This window comes from Podarcis melisellensis (assembly GCF_964234715.1).
Source record: "Podarcis melisellensis genome assembly, chromosome: 2".
In the NCBI taxonomy this organism is placed as follows: domain Eukaryota; kingdom Metazoa; phylum Chordata; class Lepidosauria; order Squamata; family Lacertidae; genus Podarcis; species Podarcis melisellensis.
Genome location: NC_138529.1, coordinates 18,661,977 through 18,686,614, shown reverse-complemented (window position 1 = coordinate 18,686,614; position 24,638 = coordinate 18,661,977). Strand labels below are relative to the sequence as shown.

Sequence of the window (24,638 nt, the reverse complement as noted above, 5' to 3'; positions counted from 1 at the left end):
CTCATTAGAGGAAGGTTTGCATGTAACAATTTGAGAGTAGCAGCCAAGGGCTTATCCACTCATCACGCCCTCCAGACAGCCACACATCCAAGTGGTCACTGCACCATAGCGGTGCAAAAAGCTGCCAGGGCAAATAGATCACCTGAATCTAATGGAACGTCTGTGTGATATGGGCATTCCACACAGCTTGCCACATCTACAATGCAATAACTCTTCATTCTAGGTTATAATAATTTTATTATTTGTACCCACCCATCTGACTGGGTTGTCCCAGCCACTCTGAGTGGTTAGTAGTAGTAGCAGCAGCAGCAGATCAAGAAGTGTTAAACAGCAACAGATTCTTACAAATCTAGTCATAATGTAAACTACTTGAGTGAGGAAACCACAGCTCATGTTAGAGCTGTAACTCAGTAGCTGAGCACCCCCTTTTGGATAACTGATCAACTGCACTGTTTGAGGGAGTTGCCAAGTCCGTTGAATTTTGTTCAAGATTCAGTAGTTTAAGTAATTAAGATATTTCCTCTCAAGGGTGTGTTCCCTAGCTGATTTACAGGAACAAATATTGAAACCAAACTGGAGCGTCACATGAGCACACTAAAACCAGCTCCCACACCCAACAGCCTGAGAAATCCTCTATTTGCAGTAGGCATGTCCTTGCACCTCTCACTGTTGTTTTGACATAATGAGGAGTACAGGGATTATGCATGGAAACATGAGAGAGCGTGACAAAGGTAAGATTTCACAAACTGGAGATGCCTGCTTATAAATGCATCGTATAGTAGAAGGGCCCACCCCACCTGGAAGACTCCTGGTGGTCTGAGAATGCATCAACCAGAATGAGAGTGTTACAACCCCATCCTACAGAGCCCAAGAGCTGCTCAGATTGGCCCCTTGATAGCTAGATGAATAGTACGATGGCACAGGAAGCAACTCAAAGTAGGAATGTCCTTGCAGTCTGGCAGAATGAAGTGGTGCAGGTAACAGAAGAATAAAGGTGAAAGTGCATTGCTACCTCTCCAAGGTGCTGAACTAATAATACATTCTTCAGTAGGAAACAGTAAAGCATATTCAGCAGATTCTTTCCAGAATCCACCTGCGGAGATGCCTACTATGTAAACAGTAGGACACTCAAAATCAGAGCATAGCACTTACATAGGAATCATTCAAATAAATAAGAACAGAAATCAAATGGTTAGGTCTCTTTTAACATCCACCTAGCAGCTTGGAATCTGTTTCTTGGTCAAGTGCTTTGAGGACACAGATAATGGCTTTTCATATACCTCTTTGCTGTTCTTATCAGCTAAGAAGGTACACAAGAATTTGTAACAATTTCCAGCGAGGTACAGGTGGTGATTGAAGGCCCCTTTTGTCTTCGTTGAGCAGTGATGTTCCCCACAGAACAGATTCTTGGACATGGTTATCAAGAGACTAGTGCCGACCAAGAAGTCCTACAGCAATGATACCCCGGCCATGAAGTCCTGGCAATCACTGGCGTGTATTTCTCTCAATAACCCAACTTACTCATTCCATGCATATTTGGGAACTCTCCTGTGCAACGGAAGACATACATGGATGCAAATGGACCTTCAAGCACGCTGCTAACGCTACAAATAGCTTAAGAATACAACTAGTTGACTGTCAAAATCAGTCCAGTGGAAAAAGGTTTAACACAAAAACAAACACACAACCACCCTGACTCCAATGGATAATATTTGGTCTGTCAATTTACATAGTCTGCTCCAGCCGAAGACTATTAAACTATATCACCAATTCTGAAACTTGCCTGATTTCTAGACGTCTTTTTCCTTTGCTCAAAATGAGCATGGGGGCACTCTTAATTTAAGCTATACAAGCCAGTGTTTCTAAAACTTGTAATTATGCTACCCAAGTAAATAACGTGCATTACTAAACAGTCTCTTAAAAGTACTACCACACATACACATGGAGTTGGGAATCTTTTCTAAGGGGGAAAGAATAATTCAGTGTTAAGACCAAGGGCATAATATGCCAGGAATGTATCCCTCCACAAGCCTCACTGAAACAAGGAGGAATTTCTATCCTTGCACTACTTTGGTTTGTTTCAGTGGGATTTGTGAACAGCAAGAAAAAAACAACAACATATCTGCAACCTAAGCAGACTTCGGCGTGTACTTCCCAGTGGCAAGAGTGATTTCCACCAATTCCTGTTTCAATTTACAGCCTCCTGAAAATCTACTTTGGAAGGTTGGGGGACACCCTGGAACAGTGAGGGGGAAATAACTGAAACTTGCCTCCTCCTTTTTCCCCATCAGGAGTCCCTGCTGGATTGCAGTCCCTTCTGCAAACAGAAGGCAATTTGGGATTGGACTCAGAGATAGTGGATAATATGTTCTCATTTGAGTTCTTCTTTCGAAGTGGTCTGAACGGAATCAGTGCATCGTTCACAGGCTATTTAGGAATTCTTTGAAATTTAAAATTACAAGTACTGGGACTGTCAGTCAGGTGGCAAAGCTTAGGTTACTGAATTTTGCAAATCTGTTTCCCTGAAAACAAGACTACAGTTGCACTGGACAGTTTCATCTAGAATATTTGTTGCTATTGTCTTGTATAATTCAGGGATCTAACACATCATTTAATTGGTCAAATGAATACTCTTCTTTGAAAACCAGAACCATAAGTATCTATCAAGTCTTGACTGGTTAGATGAGCAACATACTGTTCAGGAACTCTCTCTGTTCAGCACCTAAGAAGGTAATAATATCAAGTGCTGTGATATGCAATGGTTTTTAAATATCTATGAGGCCTAGCGACACTAAGTGCAAGTCAAATAACATCTGGTGCTGTGATTCTATTATTGAAAATGAAGCTAGTCATGGTCTGGTGCAGACATAGCACTTGCCCCATCGAGAGTGTCCTGTGGTTCATCATACTTCACTCACGTGCAAATTCCCTATTCACTTTCATTTTCAAAGCTAACCACGGGTAGTGAAAACCCTGGTGCTGATACGACTTAGCACCAGGGTTGGCTCAAAGGAGGAGGAAGAGGGAAGGGAAGGGGGAATTCATGAGAAAAATGGGATGGAAAAGGAGAACTTGAGTCCACAGGGTTCTCAAGTGATCAGACAGGGACCTATCAGCACTGAGCCAACATGTCCCCAAACGACATTTCTTCATGCTCTTCAAATCTACACAATTAGACATCACAGACACCAGCAGCTAGTCCATAGGACTATACACAAACTCTGAGAGAAAGCCTACAGAAGGCGGCATTCAGTCTGCAGAGCAGTCAGTGTAAAGTAACCATGAAAGTTTCTTTCCCCATCCGCTTCAGCTTGATGCTATAAACCAGAGTAAAAGTGCTGAATTTAAGCCTGGTTCAGCTTTTATATCTATATCTATATCGCTATCTCACTAAAAGCATGGCTTAGTTACTCCTGTGCCAGTTGAAAGTACGGAGATTGGCATGGCGTTAAGAGGTTTACTGGAGACGGAATATCTAGTGCTAAGCTTTTCAGCCAAAGCCAAGCTGGAGTTACCATTTTTAGCATGCCAGAAACCTGGCCCAGACCTAGGTATCCTCATCTGTCTGATCCTTGGCAAGTTCTTGTTCGGATACGCTGGACACGTCGTCGTCGTCTGTCTGTTCCCCTGAGTGATAGAGCATCAGCGCATGGGTCTTGTGCGTAATGGTGACAGTGCAAGGGCCTTGGGCCCAGGGTTCTCCGTCCACCTGCATTGGCATCTTTGAATTCTTCAAGATTAACTGGAATTGGGAAGGTACGTAAAGAAAAAGAAGCAAAGTCAAACCACTGCAGAGACGGCAAAACCTGAACGCCGTGTCAGGCCAGGCAACTGAACTAGTGCAGGATGCTGAATGTCTCTAGCAGATCAGCTCATGGCATTTATTAAGTGGCAAGAAAAAGTTTAGGGGCAAAAAATAAACTTTGCTGGCATTTAATGGGAAAAGGGGAGTTAAAAAGGGGGACTTGAGGGGAGGAAAGAGGCAACTAGCTGTTCAACTCAAGACCGCTTAGACTGGTGGAAAAAGGAGACTTCCTTGGCTCAAACCAGCAGAGCTACATACAGATAATGAGAGGGGATTCCTGTTTCCTTCCTTCCCTATTCTTCCTTTTATGCTACTTGAGCTTCTTTCACAACAGCAAAACCCACCGCATTTGTTAAAGGCCATTAGTGGTCCCCACCCCTTGAGACAAGGCAGGCTAGAAATCCACGAGTAAAACATATTTTGGATGTATGTTATGTTTTTAAGTTGAATTGCAACCTGCCCTAGCTTCTCCAGATGAAACGTGTGTCAAAAAATAGTAGATTTAATAAACAAGTAAGCAACCACCCCATTTTTCAAATCAACCCCCAAGACTGTAGATTATGGTTCGTGAGTAGATTATGTATGGTTCGTGAGTTTCCTAGAATGTCACTTGAAACTGAACAGGTTGCTCTGAAGTCACTATTTGGGGTGTAACATTACCAATGCCCTAATAAAATTAAGTGGCACTAACTCTGCTGACTGCCTGCTGCAGAAAAAAAAGTAGCAGGCTGGTTAGCCAAAAGTTAACTAAACCACCAGTCAAAAGCACATGCCTAGCACTTATTTTAAAGATACAATGCAGTCACACAGCATCCTCCTGAAGGTCCTTCTCTGCTTTGGTCAGTCTTGTCCACACAATAGACTGAAGTGACTTTGGAATCCACAAGATATGTGTGGCCCTCATAACAACCTGGGGATTAGCTTCCAGATGAAGATGGAGCCTGCTGCTTGTACTTCCAGGCTCAGTGCCAGAAGGCTGGACCAAGAGCGTGGAAAGCAGCCCTGGAGGCACACCCTGAAATTATCACCTACCCTCACAGTGTGGGCCTGTCCCAGCCGAATGGGATTTGCGAGCTTCACTTGAATCTGAGCGCAGTGAAAAGAGCCATTGACTCCGACAACTTCCAGCAGCCCATCATCATGCCTAAGAGAGAGAAAAGGGGAGCTTCTTACCATTATAAGTACAACTTTAAACACAACTCATCATAGAAGAACACTTCAGACATTCTGCTTCAGAATGTTTCTGCTGCTTCAGTAGTCCAGTATGTATGAAGCTGCAAAACAATTCTACAAGTCCCCACACAGTGAGCAAACCCCTGGATGCATGGGCCCCAAAACTTTTACCAAATGCACACAGATCATGTACAAAAAAGTTTATAATCTTACCTTGCCGGAGGGTAAAGTTCATCCCCCATTCCTTCCCACAGTCTACAGCCACCTCCCCAGTAGGCGATATTCAGAACTATGATGCCTTCCAAGCTGGGCAAATCAATTCTCTCTCCATCCAACTCTAGCTTTAAAAGAGATACAACAGATTGTTAGCAAGTTACATTGGCAAGAGAGAGACGCCATCACCAACTCTTTGAAAGATTCCATCAACGGTGCCTCTGAAAATTTTTACACATCACTTTGGAAGACAGGTGAACTAATGCCAGTGTACTGGAAGAAGCAAAGATCACCAGTGTCAAAGCGATGATTCTTCAACATTAACTTTGTTGGACTGGTCATGTTGTGCGGATGCCTGATTATCGTCTTCCAAAGCAACTATTCTACTCCGAACTTAAAAATGGAAAGTCTAATACTGGTGGTTAACAAAAGAGGTTCAAAGACTCTCTTCAAGGCAAATCTTTAAAAATGTAGTATAAACACTGACAACTGGGAAACACTGGCCTGCAAGCACTCCAATTGGAGAACAGCCTTTACCAAAGGTGTCATGGGTTTTGAAGACGCTCAAACTCAGGACAAAAGGGAGAAACGTGCTAAGAGGAAGGCACGCTTGGCAAACCCTCACCGTGATCAACTCCAACCCAGAAACCTAGGTCCCCACTGTGGAAGGACGTGTGGATCCAGAATTGGCCTCCACAGTCACTTACAGAGTCACTTTTAAAACCGTGTTTATGGAAGACACTCTTACTCAACTACGAGTGATTGCCAGAGAAGAAGACATTGGCAAGAGCAAATTCAAAGCTAGACTTTTGGGTATGTCAGGAAGGGACTCTCAGTGAGGCATGCTGCCATTTTACACAGAAGAGTTCTGAGGGTTTCAAGATAACCTCATTTTTTTAGCTCAATAAAAGTGAGAAGACTATGAGGAGTGAGGCCAGGCCAAATAATCCCGTTATTGGCCGAAGCCCACCACAAACCTCCGATTCCCATCTGAACTGGTCAATCATTTTTGCTCTCCAAGAGCATTTTGGATTTATTATCTCTGAGATGGTTTCTCTGCCCAGCGCTACTACAAAATGAACTAAGTATGAAGAGGAGGAAACAACCATCTTACCTCAATCTTTTTGTTTAAATCCTTACACTCCTGTACTAAGCAATCTTTGGTCCCATAGAAAAAATATACCGCCTGCAAAGAAAGAAAGAAAGACTGTTGTGAAAAAGATAGCCTGCACACAGAGGAGCTTTTACTTTTGCTACCACAACTTCTTTTGGAGATTTTTTAAATTAAATGTTAGGGTTCTGAAAAGGTAGGTATTAAAACAAGCTTTGGTTTTACCCGACGTACCTTGTTAATAATCCTACTGGAAAAGAGAGAGGGAGACTTCTCACGATGTGTGTGAAAGTTTAAAGCCATGAGGGCATCTGGACCCGTGGAAAAGTAGTTGTTCATCGTGAAGACCTGCAAGAAGAGGGAGAAGAATCAACAGTTTTAGCACTTGGCTTCTTCTGTGTTAGGGACGTGGGTGGCGTTGTGGTTTAAACCATAGAGCCTAGGACTTGCCGATCAGAAGGTCAGCAGTTCGAATCCCCGCGATAGGGTGAGCTTCCGTTGCTCAGTCCCTGCTCCTGTCAACCTAGCACTTCGAAAGCACATCAAAGTGCAAGTAGATAAATAGGTACCGCGCTGGCGGGAAGGTAAACAGCGTTTCCGTGTGCTGCTCTGGTTCACCAGAAGCGGCTTAGTCATGCTGGCCACATGAACTGCACGCTGGCTCCCTCGGCCAATAAAGCGAGATGAGTGCTTCAACCCCAGAGTCATCCATGACTGGACCTAATGGTCAGGGGTCCCTTTACCTTACCTTCTGTGTTGTGCAGTCTGATCTTCCTCAGAAGTAGACCCCACTCATAAAACTGTTGCTTTAACAGATTTATTTTATTTTTAAAAGTTTTCTATGTTCGTAGAAAAATTTATACAGTGGTACCTTGGATGTCAAACTTAATCCATTCCGGGAGTCCGTTTGACTCCCAGAACCATTCGAAAACCAAGGCGTGGATTCCGATTGGCTGCAGGAGTTTACTGCACTTAATAGAAAGCCACATCGGATGTTCAGCTTCTGAAAAACATCTGCAAACGAGAACACTCACTTCTGGGTTTGCAGTGTTCGGGAGCTGATTTTTTCAGGAGCCAAGCCGTTTGACAACCAAGGTTCCACTGTACAATGTAATTTAGGCAGCTGTCCGAATCTCTGATCCACTCACTGGAGGGTGGTAGTATATGGAGCAGAAATCTCCCTTCACACAGCCCAATGCAGTCCCACCCCTGGAGGGTATAACTAAGCTGAATCCAGAGGTCCTGAGGAACCATGATTGATTAAGCAGCAGCTTACTGGATCCTCAATTTAACTAGTCCTCTATTCTTTCCAAGATCCCAGCAACCCATAGGACCAAGATGTTTCAGTGCCAGAAGGTGTCCATTGGTGACCAAGCAGTGTTTTTTGTCCTCCCCAGGCTTAGAGCGATTAAATACATGCACACATCTCCAAATCGTACCTTAAGCTTCCTTAAGTTGTAGTATCCTTTGTTTGTTACCTGAACCTTCCACCTACAGAGGGGGGAGAAAGGCGCAGATTGTACATTTTTGTTTGCATTTCAAAGCCAAATTCTCAAACATGTGGGAATGTTCAGGGATGCAGGGGAGGATATATTGTTTAATGATATCTTTCCTAACTTGCGTTAACAAGTTCTATATCTTAGCAGAGCAACATTCCCCTTTAAACGCACAGTGGTTTGCTTGTTTCAGGCTCGTCTGAGCCTCCCAATATAAGATTCCTGGTTAGATCCCTTCTACTCCCTCATAAAAAGAACAGACATGACAGTCTTATTAAAGTCAATATAAAAGTAGTTTACTCACAATCATTCAGTTCACAGTTGGATCCCTGAAGGCAGACTTAGGTTACAAAACTATAAACACATGTGGAACTATCCCAAAAGGGTGTTAGTTCCTAAGCGACTGAGAACAGGCAGTCACTTCTGCAAACACATGGAAAAGCAAAATGGAGAAGAGAGCAAAAGAAGGAGCTGTGCCCAGGTTAGGCCACACACACACACACACACACACACACACACACACACACACACCTCTAGTCACAGAGGAAGTTTGTCACAGCTCAGGAGGAAACAGGAAGTTTTCTCCTGGCTGGTACAAAGCATTCCCTAGCATGTCCACTCTAGGAATGTTGTACTTGACTGCTAAGTGTTTCACATCCCACAAAACAAGCCTCAGGCGGCATGTCAAAACGCCTAATAAAGGAACGTGCAACGTGGCAGAGATGGCAACTTGGCTCTACTTGCCTTACAGGTTGAAACTGACATTAGGAAAAAAATAAAACAACCCCTTTTGAACATTATGCTTTTAGGAATCATGACAGTTGCTGAGCAAGTCCTTCAAGATAAGGCTTCAGGACCAGGGCTGCAAACCAAACCAAACTTAATTTGAAGCAAGTCCTACTGATTTCAAGACACATGTAGGACTGTGCTGTAACTGTGTTCATCGTGCCTGCATATGAGTGGGGTTAGGCTAGCCTTTCTTCGTCAGAAACAAGGTATTCTGGAGCACAACCCTTATTCACAAAAGATTTCTATTTAAGACTTTATAGAAATGGACAACATTACCGCATCAATCCCTCAAAGGGCAAGGAAACCCCACATTTATACACAGTATGAGGGACAACATTGTTATTTTGCAGCTTTTTCTTCCCCTCTTGGAACTAACTGTGCTCAGCTATCTACATGAGAACGACCATTTTCCATTACTAGTGCAAACCTCTTGAACCATGTCCCTACAACTTTCTTTGGGGGATTTTCCAAAAAAAGCTCAAACAACTTGTTGTGTCTGGATTTTTACTTCTTGAAATATGGCAACCCTATTCTAGACTGTAACAGCCACAAAGAAACATGGGTTCTGCCTTACAACATATTGTGTGTTTTTAAAAAATTCTATTGAGTATAGGTCATCTTGAGGATTCCTGTTGTGTAGACAAGTTAATTTAGCTAAATTATAAATCTGTATGTGTATGAAGGCTGAGGTGCACATCTATTTGTAAAGAAGGCCCACTGTACGCATGGTGCTCACCACGGAGCAACTGGGCATGGTGGCGTTTCCTGTGAATGGAAGGTGCATGTTGCCAAACACAAAATGACCCCTGGATGTTTCAGTCGGTTGAGCATGAGACTCTTAATCTCAGGGTTGTGGATTTTGAGCCCCAAATTAGGCAAGGTTGCTGCATTGCAGGGGCTGGACTGGACCATTAGCCTTGGGGTCCCTTTCCAACTCTACAATTCTGTAATTCCATTTAGAGACCACCTAACATCCCAAAGCCTCGAAAGCGTGTACAAGAGAACAAATTTTATATAAACAAAAACAGACAGCGTATGCCATGGGCCCCCCAGTACCTAAACCCATTGAAATACTGCTGCAGTTTTATAAACTGGAAACGCTACGCTTGTACTTGCCTGCATTTGGATTAAAAATGAGACATTCAGTTTCTGCAAAGCAGCTTATTGAAGGGCTCCCTGATCTCTAATCACCATGGGCTTTGCTTCCATGTGCAGCTACTTCCTATCTGACCTCTAACCCCTTCCCCCTTTTAATTGGACCGCCCTCCCCACTCACCCCTGGGTTTAATCTTTTTTAGTTAAATTAAATTAATCATAACCACTCACACCACTAAAACATTTAGAACCAAGCAGGCATTGATTCAAGCAGGCATTGAAATAGAGCAGTAGCAATGCACAGAACTGAGGACAGATGTCAGAACTCAACATAACATTCCCCTATAGTGATATTTTAGAGAGGTTAGAGGGTGGGAGGAACAAGCAAAGATCTTAGAGATGGCTTGCTTGGAAGCTCACCTATCCAGCTTGATTCCATCAGCATCCATCACGTTGCGCAGAATCTGCTCCACAGGGACTTCTCCAGCATAGCCAGCCCCCCAGCCCAGTGTATTCGACAGATCATTTCCCGTTCCCAAGGGTAAGATCGCAACCTGTGGGATGTAGCGCTCTTGGCCCTGCCAAACAGAAGTATTGATTCAGCATTAAGGTTCTTGATTTTACACGGTTGGCAACTCCTCAAATTTAATCCCAGAATATAAAAGACTGCCTAAAAACACCATTAACTGGAAATCTGGTTCAAAAATTACTATTAAACGTTACAGCTGGAAGGCTAAAGAAAGCATATGACAAAATTATATACTAATTGAAGGAAAGGGTATGTAACTTTCCTCTTCTCTAACGTTACATATATATTTTAGATACCAACAAATAGAGAGAGACCAGACCGGAAATAATAATAATAATAATAATAATAATAATAATAATAATAATAATGATGATGATGATGATGGATGGGAGCCTGAAATCAGCTGCTTGTAAGAAACCTATATAAAGAGGGATTCTCAAATGGAAAAACAGGGTTCCTTGGGGTCTCTGCAACCTGCTTTCCAAAGCTATGATAGTCTTTGAGGTGGGTAAAACAAGTGAAGTATTATAACCACCTTTGAGATCAGTTACATTGGAACTGCTCACCCGACAGTAATGCCCAACAAAACATCCTTTCCAGTCACCAAAAAGGTAATTGTCACAAAATAAAAACAATACCCCCCAAATAGCAGACCTAAAACCACACCAGCGACCAAATGTACCTAAAAGGAGGCAGTTCTTTGCTGGAAAAAATTAAGCAGTAGCAAAATTTGCAGGAATGAAGAATGAAACAGGAAAAATGACAGAGTGCCATTTTGGGAAACTGTGTGTTAGAAGCACAGAGCAAAGGCTGTGGAACAATTAAATAAATAAATATAATAAATATAATAATAATAATAATATTAATAATAATTTTTATTATTATTATTTATATCCCGCCCTCCCTAGCCGAAGCCGGGCTCAGGGCGGCTAACAACACTAAAATAGTGTAACATTCTTAAAACATTATAAAAATAATGCACAACATATGGGTGGGGAGAGAGGAGGGCTGACTACTTATGGCACCTTTGCCAATGACCTATGGCAGTCTTATTTAGCAATATGAAAAGGTAGCCTTCATAGATGCTCTCATGAATAAACACTTTTCACTTATTTCTAATGAATTCGTTTATAATTTTATGCTCTTATAAATGGCCTTTGTGCCGTTAAAGGTTTGGAGAAATCCACGGCTACAGAACATTATCTCTTGCTTAGAACATTATCTCTCTCCCCTGCCCCCAAATAAAAGTTTTAAATGGTACTCCTGGTAAAAAGGAAAAAAGGAGGCAGATTAAAGCTACTCCGGGAGGATATAGTAAAGTGACAACATGGGTTGTTTGGCCTGCAGTACTGAGTCAGGTAGGGATGCGGGTGGCGCTGTGGGTTAAACCACAGAGCCTAGGACTTGCCAATCAGAAGGTTGGTGGTTCAAATCCCCGCGACGGGGTGAGCTCCCATTGCTCGGTCCCTGCTCCTGCCAACCTAGCAGTTCGAAAGCACGTCAAAGTTCAAGTAGATAAATAGGTACCACTCTGGCGGGAAGGTAAACGGCGTTTCCGTGTGCTGCTCTGGTTCGCCAGAAGCTGCTTAGTCATTCTGGCCACATGACCCGGAAGCTGTACGCTGGCTCCCTCGGCCAATAAAGCAGGATGAGCACTTTAACCCTAGAGTTGGTCACGACTGGACCTAATGGTCAGGGGTCCCTTTACCTTTACCGGGTCAGGTGAACCTGGCACAGATGGGAGTGCGAAGAAATCAGTGGGTTGCCAAGTCACTTTGGGACACCATACCTTGATCTTCATGTCATCAATCGCATCCAAGACCCAGCCCACGGTGCCATCTCCACCACAGACAAGTACTCTAGCAGAATTGCAAGGCAACCAAGTGCAGAGCTGCAGTGCTTTTGCAGGTGTTGTTTTGGTTAGCTCAAAAATCTGGAAATTAAATAGAATTTATTTGTTTAACAGCAAGGATTTATAAACCACCAAACATACAAAATACCTTTTAAGCCTTGAAATCATATACAAAATAAGAGACAGATTTTTTTTTTTAAAAAAATTGTACCTTTTAAAAAGGAGCTTATTCCTAAAATGGCAGTCAGAAATATTTTACTTCACAGGTCAAATATTGCCACTATGATAAGAAAGCAAACAGCAAAACAATGCACTGATACACCACAATCTAATTGTGCCTAGGGAGAATTTCCATCTATATAGCGATGATTTTCTGCCTTGTCTTTACAAGCGAGATAAGATATTATTGAATACGTTAGGTGTGTTACGCTTTGAGGCTACTTGCGACACAGCCTGTTTGCACAGAGAATTTCAAAAGCTTGGCTCCCCTAGATTTAAAAACTCATTTGAGATTTGGGAGGAAGAGAACTAAAAAAAAATTAAACAGGAAACTTAAGGAACAAAAGGCTCCTGTCATAGCATCCTGTGCCATTGCCCAGTTGAGTTCAAGGCACAAAACGTAGGGAGAACGCTGCAAGTGTTTCCAAAAGCAAGTGGGTTATTTTAGTGAGGCTTTGAAACAAACAACGAAGAAAGAAAATACACAATGCAGAGGGGGAAAACCAGCACCCATTCCTCCTCCTCCTCCTCCTCCTCCTCCTCCTCCTCCTCTAAAAACACACTTAACATTCCTGACCAATTTAAAGCGGAGAAACAAGAAGGGCCTTTCTCCATGCCCTTTTTCCAAGTGCAGTGTAATTGTTAATTGATCTGCAAGGCTGTACTACTACTTCAGGAAGATCAGGCTTATCAAAACACACTTTAAGCTTAGTTCTAAAACATGACAACAGGGTTTTCCTGAGCAAACAAGGAGGCTATAATTATTATAATTATGGTCTTGTCTTGCTGTTCCTTCAAGCAGCTAAGTAGTAGGGCATGTTCCCTTCCTTTTAAACTTGCCATGGGGTAGATTTAGGCTGAGACAGTAACCAGCCCAAGATGTTTCCTCAGTTCTAGTGTGACACTCTAACCACTACACTATGCTGTCCTGTGCACGTTTTGCTAAATCTTACTGTGTTCAGTGGGGCTTACTCCCTAGAAAGCATGTTTGGGATTGTACCCTGAGGGTCTTTAGCATAATGTATTTAAAATATATCACCCCCCCACTCAGCAATAAGATTCATTCAACAATAAAACAATTTCAATGAATCAGTACAATTACCTGAATTGGGTTTAGTAACATCTTAAATTGCCCAAGCAATGTTTCCCCCATATTGTTTCCACTCCGAGTATTAGCCAGAATGATTAGGGGAGTCCAGTTTTTCCCACAGGAGGCTGCTAGCTGCAGAACAGAAACAAACAAGTAAGTAGTTGCATGCTGATCTGTGTGATGCAGCAGATAAAAAGCACTCGGTTCTTTCCCTTATTTCATTGTTAGGTAACTAATTGAAACTATGAAAGAGAGACTGAACACCTTAGAATAATATTTCAGAAAAAAGCTACAGCAAAATAAACAGCTTTGCAGTTTAGACAAAACACTACTTTTTCCCACTTCCAAACAATATTTAAGGGCTAAATCACATAAGCTAATTTGTGTATCTGTATTTTATGCAGACTTATGCAAACTTTATGCCTGTGACATCTTCAAAGGATCAACAGCTCCTACAGCATGGAAGAACTCCATGAGATTATTACCTAATCCTTCAGATGGAATGGAGCCACGAACATTGGGTTAGCATGGTTTATCTGGAATAAACAGCATACCAACCGCTCCTGCTTTGCTGCCCCCTACCACTGTATTAGCAAAATAAAACAAATCTGGAAGCCTTTGCTTTATATTATGTGCAAACCAGTGTTTGTAATTTGTTGCCCTCTATCAAACCATGGCCAGCAGTAGACAGAGAGGAACAAACAACACTCCCTGGTTGGGATGTAAAGGGGAAACCATGGTTTCCTGGTTTTTCTTTTTTAATTCCCACTTGCACGATGTTCTCCTCCATCCTATGAAGGGCTATAGGTTTCCCATCTCTGATGCAGCTCTAGAGCAAGGCTCACCTTGCCATAGTCCACTCTTTTGTCTTTTCGCATCTGACTGACATTGAATAAGTAATATGGAGGAATAATTAAGTTGCGAAATTCTCCTAGCTCACATGTCCCGTTCTTCAAAGCGCTCTGCATACATTCATCGTGTACGGTTTGCTGACACCACACACACCTGAAAAGAAAATAATAAGGTTGACTGAACTCAAGCAACTGGTTTTTGTTTGTTTGTTTTTTGCCAGGCAGCTGCTGAGAAAGACATTTTTAACAGGCTCAAGAAGAAAAGTGGGTAGGGCCACAGTTCACACGGTGCAATCATGAAATAAGAAAATCTCTGCTGCCTCCTTATTTCTCTCAACTCACGAGTTTTGAAGGATGAAACAAGTACAGTGGTGCCCTGGTTTACAATCGTAATCCGTTCCGGAGATCTGTTTGTAAACCAAAACAGGTTATAACCCAAGGCGCGCTTTCACCAATGGGGCCTCCAAATTTTTTTTGTTCGTAATCCCCCCAAAATGGTTTGTAATCCAAAATGTATGCAAACCAAGACGTATGCAAGACATACCCATCTCCCACAACTCTTTTAGAAAAAATGTCATCCATATGTCTATACAACCCCTCCCTCCCTCTCTCATATATCTATATCTATAGATATAGTAATGCTGGCCACATGACCCGGAAGTTGTATGCCGGCTCCCTTGGCCAATAAAGTGAGATGAGCGCTGCAACCCCAGAGTTGGCCACGACTGGAGCTAATGGTCAGGGGTCCCTTTACCTTTACCTAGGAGGAGAGGTAGGGGATTCCCTATCATATGAGTGGAGCTCCACTTGCATAGCATTTGCTACAACACTCAGACAATTTGCCTGTTTTATTATTTTTTTTGCAGCCCCTATTTTCTATTTTAAACCAAAAGTCACCTATGAGTCAAAAAAGTTGTATATAAATGCAGTAAACAATCAAGTCTAAAGGGCAAAAAGCCCCAATATACCAGAGACCTGTTTCCCCCACCTCTGCATTATTCTCTCTGAGGTGCCCCCACCTTAAGGATGCATGCCAGATTCAGCCAGCAAGGACATATATAAAAGCACTCACAGCATTTTCCACTGGTTACAAAACACTCTCTCGCTGGAGACAAGCCCAAGTCAAATCCTGAGCACTGGGTGGAAGCACTACAAGATCTACGTTTTTGAGATTGTCTCGGGGTTGAGGGGAAAGTAGGGAAAGTTCAGTGCAGTATTCAATTTTATTCTATTTTTACTGGATTTTTTTTTAAAAAAATATTTTTATTACTATGTAGTGAACACTATAAAAATGAACATCAAAAAACCAACAAGCAGATAAGCTGTATAAATAGAAAGGCTTATAAGGTAATCCCTAGCAATAGTCAAGCTATTTTTAAAAAATCTACATACCAACTCTCTGCCTTTAAACTGGAATAACAAAATGCTTACAGTGGTACCTCTGGTTACGTACTTAATTCGTTCTGGAGGTCCGTTCTTAACCTGAAACTGTTCTTAACCTGAAGCACCACTTTAGGTAATGGGGCCTCCTGCTGCTGCCACGCCGCCGAAGCACGATTTCTGTTCTCATCCTGAAGCAAAGTTCTTAACCCAAGATACTATTTCTGGGTTAGCGAAGTCTGTAACCTGAAGCGTATGTAACCCGAGGTACCACTGTATTGGTATAAAGGTAAAGGTACCCCTGCCTGTACGGGCCAGTCTTGCCAGACACTAGGGTTGTGTGCTCATCTCACTCTATAGGCCGGGAGCCAGCGCTGTCCGCAGACACTTCCGGGTCACGTGGCCAGCGTGACAAGCTGCATCTGGCGAGCCAGTGCAGGACACGGAAACACTGTTTACCTTCCCGCTAGTAAGCGATCCCTATTTATCTACTTGCACCCGGGGGTGCTTTCGAACTGCTAGGTTGGCAGGCGCTGGGACCGAACAACGGGAGCGCACCCCATCGCGGGGATTCGAACCGCTGACCATGTGATCGGCAAGTCCTAAGCACTGAGGTTTTACCCACAGCACCACCCGCGTCCCTCTGGGTTAGCGAAGTCTGTAACCTGAAGCGTATGTAACCCGAGGTACCACTGTATTGGTATAGCTACAGTAAAAAGATGCCCATGGTGAGTGGCATCCCACTAAGTTTTACTCAGAGTAAACCTACTGGGCCAGATTCAACTAAACAGCTGTGCTAGCAAGAGCCAGTAATAGGACTCTCATGAGTGCTGAGAGGCTTCTGCCACGATTCCCTGCCTGTGCTCGAAACTCCCATTGTTCTAGGAGCATTTTGTGGCAGGGAATTTCATTAGCGTGAGCCGTTTCTGAGCTCTGGGCGCAGTACTGCGCCAAAGATTTCGGATTAAAACTGCGGAGTGGAAGGAAAGGAAGATCTTTTTCCGCCTGCCCACTTCCAGCTACTCTCTGAAGACTGGAGAAGAGACCGTCTTAAGAATATGGGGGGGGGGGTAGACAGGGGAAGGACTAAGGCCATGTAGAACATAATATTTTAGCTGCAGTTCATTCATTTTCAGCTTTGTATTCCTGTTATTAAAAAAGCGCGCCTGGACATTCCACTGTTGCGCCCATAACCTAGGTTTTAAGTTTCTGACACTGTTCCCTGCCCCCCAAATCAGCTTGGGAGACAGGGGGTTCAGAAAACCCCCCAGAACAGTGCATTGGGGTAGAGTCTTGCACTGATAGAAAAACCGTAATAGTGCAATGCTGGAATTCCACCCTCTGAAATTAATGGTCCTAACTTAGCCGCGGTCATGAATTTGAATAGGTCTACTCGGAGTAAAGCTTAGTTGCATACCACCCTACATCACAACAGGTATGATCACCACTTCCACTTGACCAAAGTCTTTCACTCCCTGATCCACCTGGAAAATGCACACGATTCTGGGTCTGACAGCAGTGCTGCCAAACTACGTTTTGTATAAAGATGGATGGCTATAATCTCCTAAAGAACTGCCAGGGCCAACAAATAATAATTTCAATGCAGATGTCCACTATGACCAGGAAGCAATGCTGGCTGTTGCCATGTTAATAAAGGCACATCTACAAATAGGATGAAAGAGACTAGCCATAAATATCCTCCCCTGTGAAGGGGGGAAACATATTAATGTCTTGGATGTTCTTGATGGAAAAGGTACACAACGTACTCTGGTACAAACTTATTAATATTAAACATTATAAAATACTACATAGTAGGGATTCATTGAGGATAGAAGTGAATGAGGTCCTTAATGCACACTAAACAGACTAAGCTATTAAGAGGACATTTAACGCAAGCTTGGCTAAAAGCTTGAGAGGCAGTTTGGCCCGGTAACTTAAAAACCACAAGGTGAAAAAAGCACTCAAAAATCCAAAAGAAACAATTCCTAGAATCAACTATGTTGTTCCCTCCAAGTGCCAGATCAGCAATATAAGACCCACCAGGTGAACAGGGCACCTTTATGGGCCTTACCATCTGCTGCCAGAATTTAGAAAGAGATGCATGCTTCAGTTCAAAAGAAAAGAATTTTATAGCCCTCACCATTGCAGGGGAGTTGTGATGTCACCTTGAGAGTCCTTAGTTGGAACGGTGACCCAAAATACTTTCTGAACAAACAGAAAGGAAAAAGTGACTAAAGAACCCAAGCGCGTTATGTCGATGGCCCTGAGATACACGAGTAAAAAAGGCAATTAAATGCACTGCATTTTAACGTACTATTGTTTCAGCCATTTCATCTGCCTGGAACAATTAGCCCCTGCCAGATGGCAAACTACCTGCCTCTCTCATCCTACCTCTCTTTGGCACTTACACTTCCCTGGCCAGGAAAAAAGCTTGCATTTCTCTCCACTTCCTGATTGTTGAACTCAACTGTACCAGAAGGCAGAGATTAAAACATATGCATCTGTTATGCAATCAAGACCTGGGCTTGATTCGGGGGGGGGGGGTGAGTGAGACTGGAGCAGGGTGAATAAAAATCAATGATATTTTTTAAAATAAATAAATAAATAAAAATCTGCTTTTTTAAAATTTAAATCGGATTTTTAAAATAAAATGCTTTTGGAGGAAAAATATTTCTAAAGATAGTTTTCTATTTAAGTTACATTATAGTCCAAAGGCTATTCATCAGGAAATAAGGATTTAAGTTTTTCATGTGTACTAAAACTCAGTCTGTTTTTTTAAAAAAGAAATTGTTTAACCACATCAGTTAACAAACATGGATACATATACTATAATGTTATTCTTTTAGTTAAATAATTTGTTTGAATTGTTACTAATGTTTCTTTTTCTCCTTCCAATAAAGTACAGCAGAAAAGTTGTCCAAATATAAATAGTTACGGTAACTTATTAAACCTCACAATAATTTCACCATTATCTGTCTATGTATTTCTAACAGTATAACCAAATCAGTAATCTTTGATATAACTGTAAATACTACTATGAAAATTTATTACCCCCAAAATAAAATCTTCATCTGGTTGTAAATATTAAGATTATACCAGCAAGAATGAGTCTTTCTGTAAAAATAATGATTTAAATCACAAGTCTTACTGACTAGTGATTTAAATTGTGATTTAAATCAAATCCACCCTGGACTGGAGGCAGGCAAGAAACTGGGGGGAAATGAAGAAATGAGAAGAATTGTGAAGAACATTGGCTACAACAATCTTTTAAACATCTCTTTGCTCATGAGGAAAGCTTCATGCTGAGCAGGGAAATGCACACACGTTTGTCTATGTGCGAGGATTCTGACCCACTCAATTGCTACAGAGATGTTCATGCTGGGTTAGGGTTAGGTGGGAAGAAAAGCTAAACTTCAGAAAGAGGAGATGCGTTTAGGATGTTTGCAAAACACTGCCCTAGGTTCTATATATTCCAGACCTTGAAAGTGCACTACTCAAGCAAGACCAAGACCCTAGGAAATAACTTTGAGAGTGATGCATATTATGGCCAATGACAGTGGTTTCCAAACTTTTTATCAAAGAGGGCCAGATTTGATGAAGTGAAGGGCTGTGGGGACCTGGTTGTTGTTGACCTTTTTTTTAGGATTGAAGTTCTTGAGCTTTTTTTTAGGACTGAAGTTGTTGAGGTTTTTAAGGATTTTACCCCAGGAAATAAACTGCCACAGGAGCCAGATTGAACTGACCAATGGGCCAAATTAGGTCCCCAAAATGGACTTTGGACATGCCTGGCCTATGATAACTGGACAAAAGGTGGGATTCTCACTCTTACTATTCAGAGAGCAGATTGAAAAAACCCTGGGCACTATATTTAGGACTCTGTGTGCTAATCCAATTTTAAACTAGAACAACAGTTGTATACTCTACAGAGCAAGACAGTGGCTAAGAACCTAATGTTCCACTCATAAACCTTCACTCTGATTTTAACACACAGGTGCCAAATTATTGCACAAGAACTTGCATGTATTAATGTCCAATTAATGTATGACTCATTACAAAGCTCTTAATGCTTTAAAATTTCAGCTAGAGTTTTGCCTAGGGGCCTATTTCCAAGGCCAAGGCTCAGTTACACAACATCACTGAATAAATAAAACAGAGCCTTTGAGCATGTGCAGAGAACAATTTGCTCACCACAGATGAATATTAATCACCAGCTTGTTCCTTTGCAATTGGGATTAGGGACTGGGCTTCCACACTAGTTGGGGTGGTTTACGTCCCAGCATTTCTGCCTTTGGTTAACTTTTCACGCAGCAATCTAATCCAAAGATGCATTTCAGTTGCATCAGAAGAATCATACTTTCAGTTACACTGCCCTTGGGCCCATGGGTTCTCACTCAACTCATCACTAAATGTGAGAAGACAAGAGAGGCTTTCCCACCCACTTTTGGCTTCAGAGAAGATTCCAAGGGGAGGGTTGTCAAGAAAAGCCAGAGGAAAAAGCTGTCATGTGCCATGTCACATTCCCTATAGCAAAGATGGGGAATACTTGGTCTTTCACATTGTGATGGACCACAACTCCCATAATCTCTGACAATTGGCCGCGCCATCCAAACTAAGAGATAAGATGATGCTTTGTAAACACACTTGCTGTACTTACATACAACGCATAGATGACTCTAGAATTCTACTAAGTAATTATTTTGGTTTGATTTATCCGTCATCTTTATCCCACTAGGCTGGCTTGGCTGACTAAGCTAAAAGACCATAAAAAGAGTTACTAGCCAACCTATGTACACCTACAGTGGTGCCCCGCAAGACGAACGCCTCGCAAGACGAAAAACCCGCTAGACGAAAGGGTTTTCCGTTTTGGAGGCGCTTCGTAAAACGAATTCCCCTATGGGGTTGCTTCGCAAGACGAAAAAAATCTTGCATCCCCCCGCGGTTTTTTCCACTTTTTTCGCCCTTTTCTTAAGCCGCTAAGCCGCTTATCAGCTGTTCCGCTGATAAGCCGCTTAACAGCTGATCGCTGGAAGCCGCTTGACAGCTGTAGCGCTAATCCGCTAAGCTGTCAATGGGCTTGCTTCACTAGACGAAAAAACCACTAGACGAAGAGAATCGCGGAACGGATTCTTTTCGTCTTGCGAGGCACCACTGTATAAGAAAGTATTTGCTCATCATAAGCAAACAGGGGTGTGAGGCCTTTCAAGCTTTCATTAGGCCAGCTTGTGGAATAAAGAGAATTAATACCTTCCCTTCCCTTCGTGTTTTAATATATATATTTCTATCTTTTTAACCTACTAAAATGGATTCTTGTGTACTTTTAGTATTAAATTAAATGCCTAAGCCAGTAAAAACAGGTTGTACTGCTCTCCAGGAGACGGAAGCTGTAAAGTCGAAAAGCGTTCACTAAGAACAGCTCACTACTTGGCCTGCTTTCTTTGTAGTCTTTGGAAATACTGTAAATCATAGCTTCATTCAGCCAGGTACAGAGATCACAGATATGAGTACTCATCATCTTGTTCATGGAAAGTTAGAGGTAGCCTGTGAACACAATGAGAAAATGCAGAGCACATTTCTGATGACTCACCTCCACAGGGAAGCATTCTGCCACCACTGTGTCTCATAACTGTGACCCATTTGTTAAGTGTTTGACTAGGATTGGGAGACCAGGGTTAAAATCCCCACTCAGCCATGAAGCTCACCTTTGGCCTATCACCATATCTCATCCTAACCTACCTCACAGGGTTGTTGCAAGGATAAATTCAGAAGGGGGAGAAGAGCGTACGCCACTTTATGAGTACCTGGGCTACAAATGTAATAATAAATAAATTGTATTCCCAGCATTACCTGTAATCACACAGCTTGGGCTGGGTACCGCATTGCTGTTTGCACACAACACAGTAGCTGCACAGAGGGACGTTGCCACGGATCCACTGGTGTACCATAGAGGTCCTGAAGCCGCTTTCACCCCTCATTATTATTTCCTTGCAGAGGAAACGCCGGTCAGCCTTCTTCAGGCACTCTTCATCGACACACAGCCCACAGCAGTTGCAGAAAGCTCCCTGAAGGATGTGCAGAGAGCAGATGCAGCAATAGGTGGGCTGGCTGAAGAGATCTGTGTCCTGCCAATTGTGCTTGCTCTTACGCAAAATGTCCTGCATCAGTTCCTGCCTCCGAGATCGACGAAAGCTGCACCACAAGGTGATCAGTACTGGAACCATCACCGAGCACAGAGTCCAGAAGGCTAGACTCCATTCTTGAAACAGGCTTGGAGAGAATATAGAGCTGTTCCTTTCCACCCCTTCCATCCTTAATTGATTTTGTATCAATCTCTAGGTGTCAAATTAAACCTGATACAAGGGAGCACGTTTTGATCATGTAGGTCCCAACATAGATTTACTCATGTTCATTTCAGCAGTTTTCCCTAATCTGCCATCATTAACCACACTGCCTGTTCCCTCCTCATTAGGCCTTACTGCACAAAGCCTCACTTTTTCCTTTTATTTGTGGCTCCCCTAAAGAAAGGCTTAAACATCTGTGTCTTGAAATCAAATATCCACTTGTCTTAAAATACCTGACAAAGCAGAAGACTTAGTTTTATGTAATTCCAATGCTACATATATTTCTCGTGCTATTAAATAGTTCACAACAACTTGTTTTTCTCCTATCAATGTACCCTTACAACATCACACCATCATGACAACAGTGACTGCTTTCTTGCTATAGCTCACCTGTCCTTTGTTATAGCAGAAACCCAACACTAAGCCGATGCACAGAAGCAAATGCCAACTCCCAAAACAGAGTCAAGCACTTTCGCCTTCCATGCTATAAACAACAGCACCTTGTTTCTCTCCTTGTTATGACTATCACTACCTTGCTTCTTGCTCTACACAAATATAAGCACAAGAATAATCAATTTACCCCTTAACACCCACCCACACCCAGGGTGCAACACAGGTGGTTCCCCGCCCCTTTTAATGCCAGGCTTGCGCCTCTTGGGCCAACTCTAGTCCACGAGGGCAGGACAGCAGAAGGGTGCAGCAGCTCTGGATTAAGTCATCTGAAATTAAAAAAAACAACCTGAGTTAGCCAGAGGGTTGAGGGGGCGGGCAGCAGATGCTTCATATTCCTGCATTGCAGGGGGCTGACTAGACAACCCTTGGGCTCATCTCTACAATTCTACGATTCCACGAAAACAGTGGCTGCTCGCTCAGTTGCGGTACCTCCTTCCACCCTTAATAATGATGATAATAATTTTATTCTTTGTACCCCCACCCATCTCACTGGGTTGCCCCAGCCACACTGGGCGGCTTCTGACATATATAATAAAAGGAAACGAAACGTTACACCACCTAGATTCAGGCAGGTAGCCGTGTTGGTTTGATGCAGTAAAATAAAATAATAATAATAATAATAATAATAATTGTCCAATAGCACCTTATACAGTGGTACCTATGATTCAGGACAGCATAGACATCTCTGCATGTGCTGATCTTTTGGAAAGCCAGTACAGTGGTACCTTGGGTTATGTACTTAATTCGTTCCGGAGGTCTGTTCTTAACCTGAAACTGTTCTTAACCTGAAGCACCACTTTAGCTAATGGGGCCTCCCGCTGGCACCGTGCCGCCGGAGCACGATTTCTGTTCTCACACTGAAGCAAAGTTCTTAACCCGAGGTACTATTTCTGGGTTAGCGGAGTCTGTAACCTGAAGCGTCTGTAACCCGAGGTACCACTGTAAACCAACTAAGCATGTCTTGGTTTAAGCTTTTGTATGCATGCACACTTCTTCAGATACCAACCTGCCAACCTTCACGTACAAAAGCGCACCTCACTCGGCTTTCGTTTCCCAGCAAATCAGGCCTATCGCTTGGCTTTTCCTTTATTATATATTTCCTATATATTATAGTAACGAACCGGCCCCCCCCACCTCAACACACCGTGAGGCTGCGAAATCCCTTCATAAACCTGGGGCGGCCACCTGCCCCTCCTACAAATTCACCGCCCCTGGACATTTCCAGGCAGAAGCAGCAGCGAACAGCCCTACCAATTCTGCTGCTCCTGCTGGTCCCCCCCTCAAATTCCCCTCAGCCTCTCCCCCCGACCCCCCCCCCCCGTCCCTCACCGACAGCTCGACGGGACCATCTGCAGAGGCAGCCAGGCAAGGGATGAGCGCCGGAAGCGGAAGAGCTCTCTGAGCGGGAGAGGGGCGGGGTCAGGAGAAGGGGGAGGAGGAGGAACGGCGGGCCAGGAAGCTGCTGATGGGGGGTTGCTAGGAAACGGCCGCCCGGCCGCCGGCCCACGTGACGAGGGGGAGAAGCCGAACGAGGGATGCTGATGAAAGGGACGGGCGAAGGGAAGGAGGAAGGGAGCTGATCACCTGCCGCCCCGCTCTGCGTCACTGCCTGTCCTCCCGTCTGTGCTTTGGACTGGGCTTTCTCTTAACTATAATTTGCTTTTTTGAAAACAGCAGCCTTTCACAAAAGATACGGGTGTTCTATACCCTCCAACGTGTCTCCGATGAAAACAGGGACACCCTGTTCCACAACAACAACAACAAAAGTAATAATAATGATAGTAATAATTTTTCTTGTTTATATCCTGCCCATCTGGCTTTCCCAATAGATAGACACCATCATGAATTTCCTTGTACGCTGAAGATGTTGTCCCCTTTTCACCCTGATCTTTGACAATGGACACATATTGTATATAGGATTTAACTTATTCTCTTGACTGTAATTTGCTTAAAACTGCTTTATACAGTGTTTTAAAATTGCTGTAACCCACCCTGGGGTCTTGGTAAAGAATGGGGAAGAAAATGAAATAATACATACCCTTCAACATTTCTCCAATGAAAGTGTGGTTTCCTCTTCTGCTGTTGTTGCTGTTGTTGTTGTTGTATTTATACCCTACCGATCTGACTGGGTTGCCCCAGCCACTTTGGATGGCTTCCAACATATATAAAAACATAATAAAACATTAAGCGTTAAAAAAACTCCCCTATGCAGGGCTGCCGTCAGATGTCTTCTAAAGGTTGTAG

The 24,638-nt window shown here is 43.0% G+C and overlaps 1 protein-coding gene across 1 annotated transcript; it reads right to left on the bottom strand.

The window, feature by feature from the left end:
- Positions 1–2,616: 2,616 nt before the first annotated feature.
- On the bottom strand, positions 2,617–23,828 carry DGKE (diacylglycerol kinase epsilon). Its single transcript, XM_081898709.1, has 12 exons — positions 23,724–23,828; positions 21,448–22,660; positions 14,218–14,377; positions 13,385–13,504; positions 12,001–12,144; positions 10,103–10,260; positions 7,742–7,793; positions 6,537–6,650; positions 6,306–6,377; positions 5,192–5,319; positions 4,838–4,949; positions 2,617–3,742 (listed from the first exon to the last, which is right to left on the bottom strand). The coding sequence occupies exons 2-12, from the start codon at positions 21,906–21,908 to the stop codon at positions 3,548–3,550; spliced, it is 1,716 nt and encodes a 571-aa protein (XP_081754835.1). The 5' UTR covers positions 21,909–22,660; positions 23,724–23,828; the 3' UTR covers positions 2,617–3,547.
- Positions 23,829–24,638: the final 810 nt, after the last annotated feature.

Coding starts and splice junctions, on each gene's coding strand:
- DGKE (XM_081898709.1), bottom strand. CDS start 21,908: ATGGAAGGGGTGGAAAGGAACAGCTCTATATTCTCTCCAAGCCTGTTT. Junction 14,378..21,447: donor CCCAAGCTGTGTGATTACAG/GTAATGCTGGGA, acceptor TTTTCTTTTCAG/GTGTGTGTGGTGTCAGCAAA. Junction 13,505..14,217: donor AAAGAGTGGACTATGGCAAG/GTGAGCCTTGCT, acceptor TCTGTTCTGCAG/CTAGCAGCCTCCTGTGGGAA.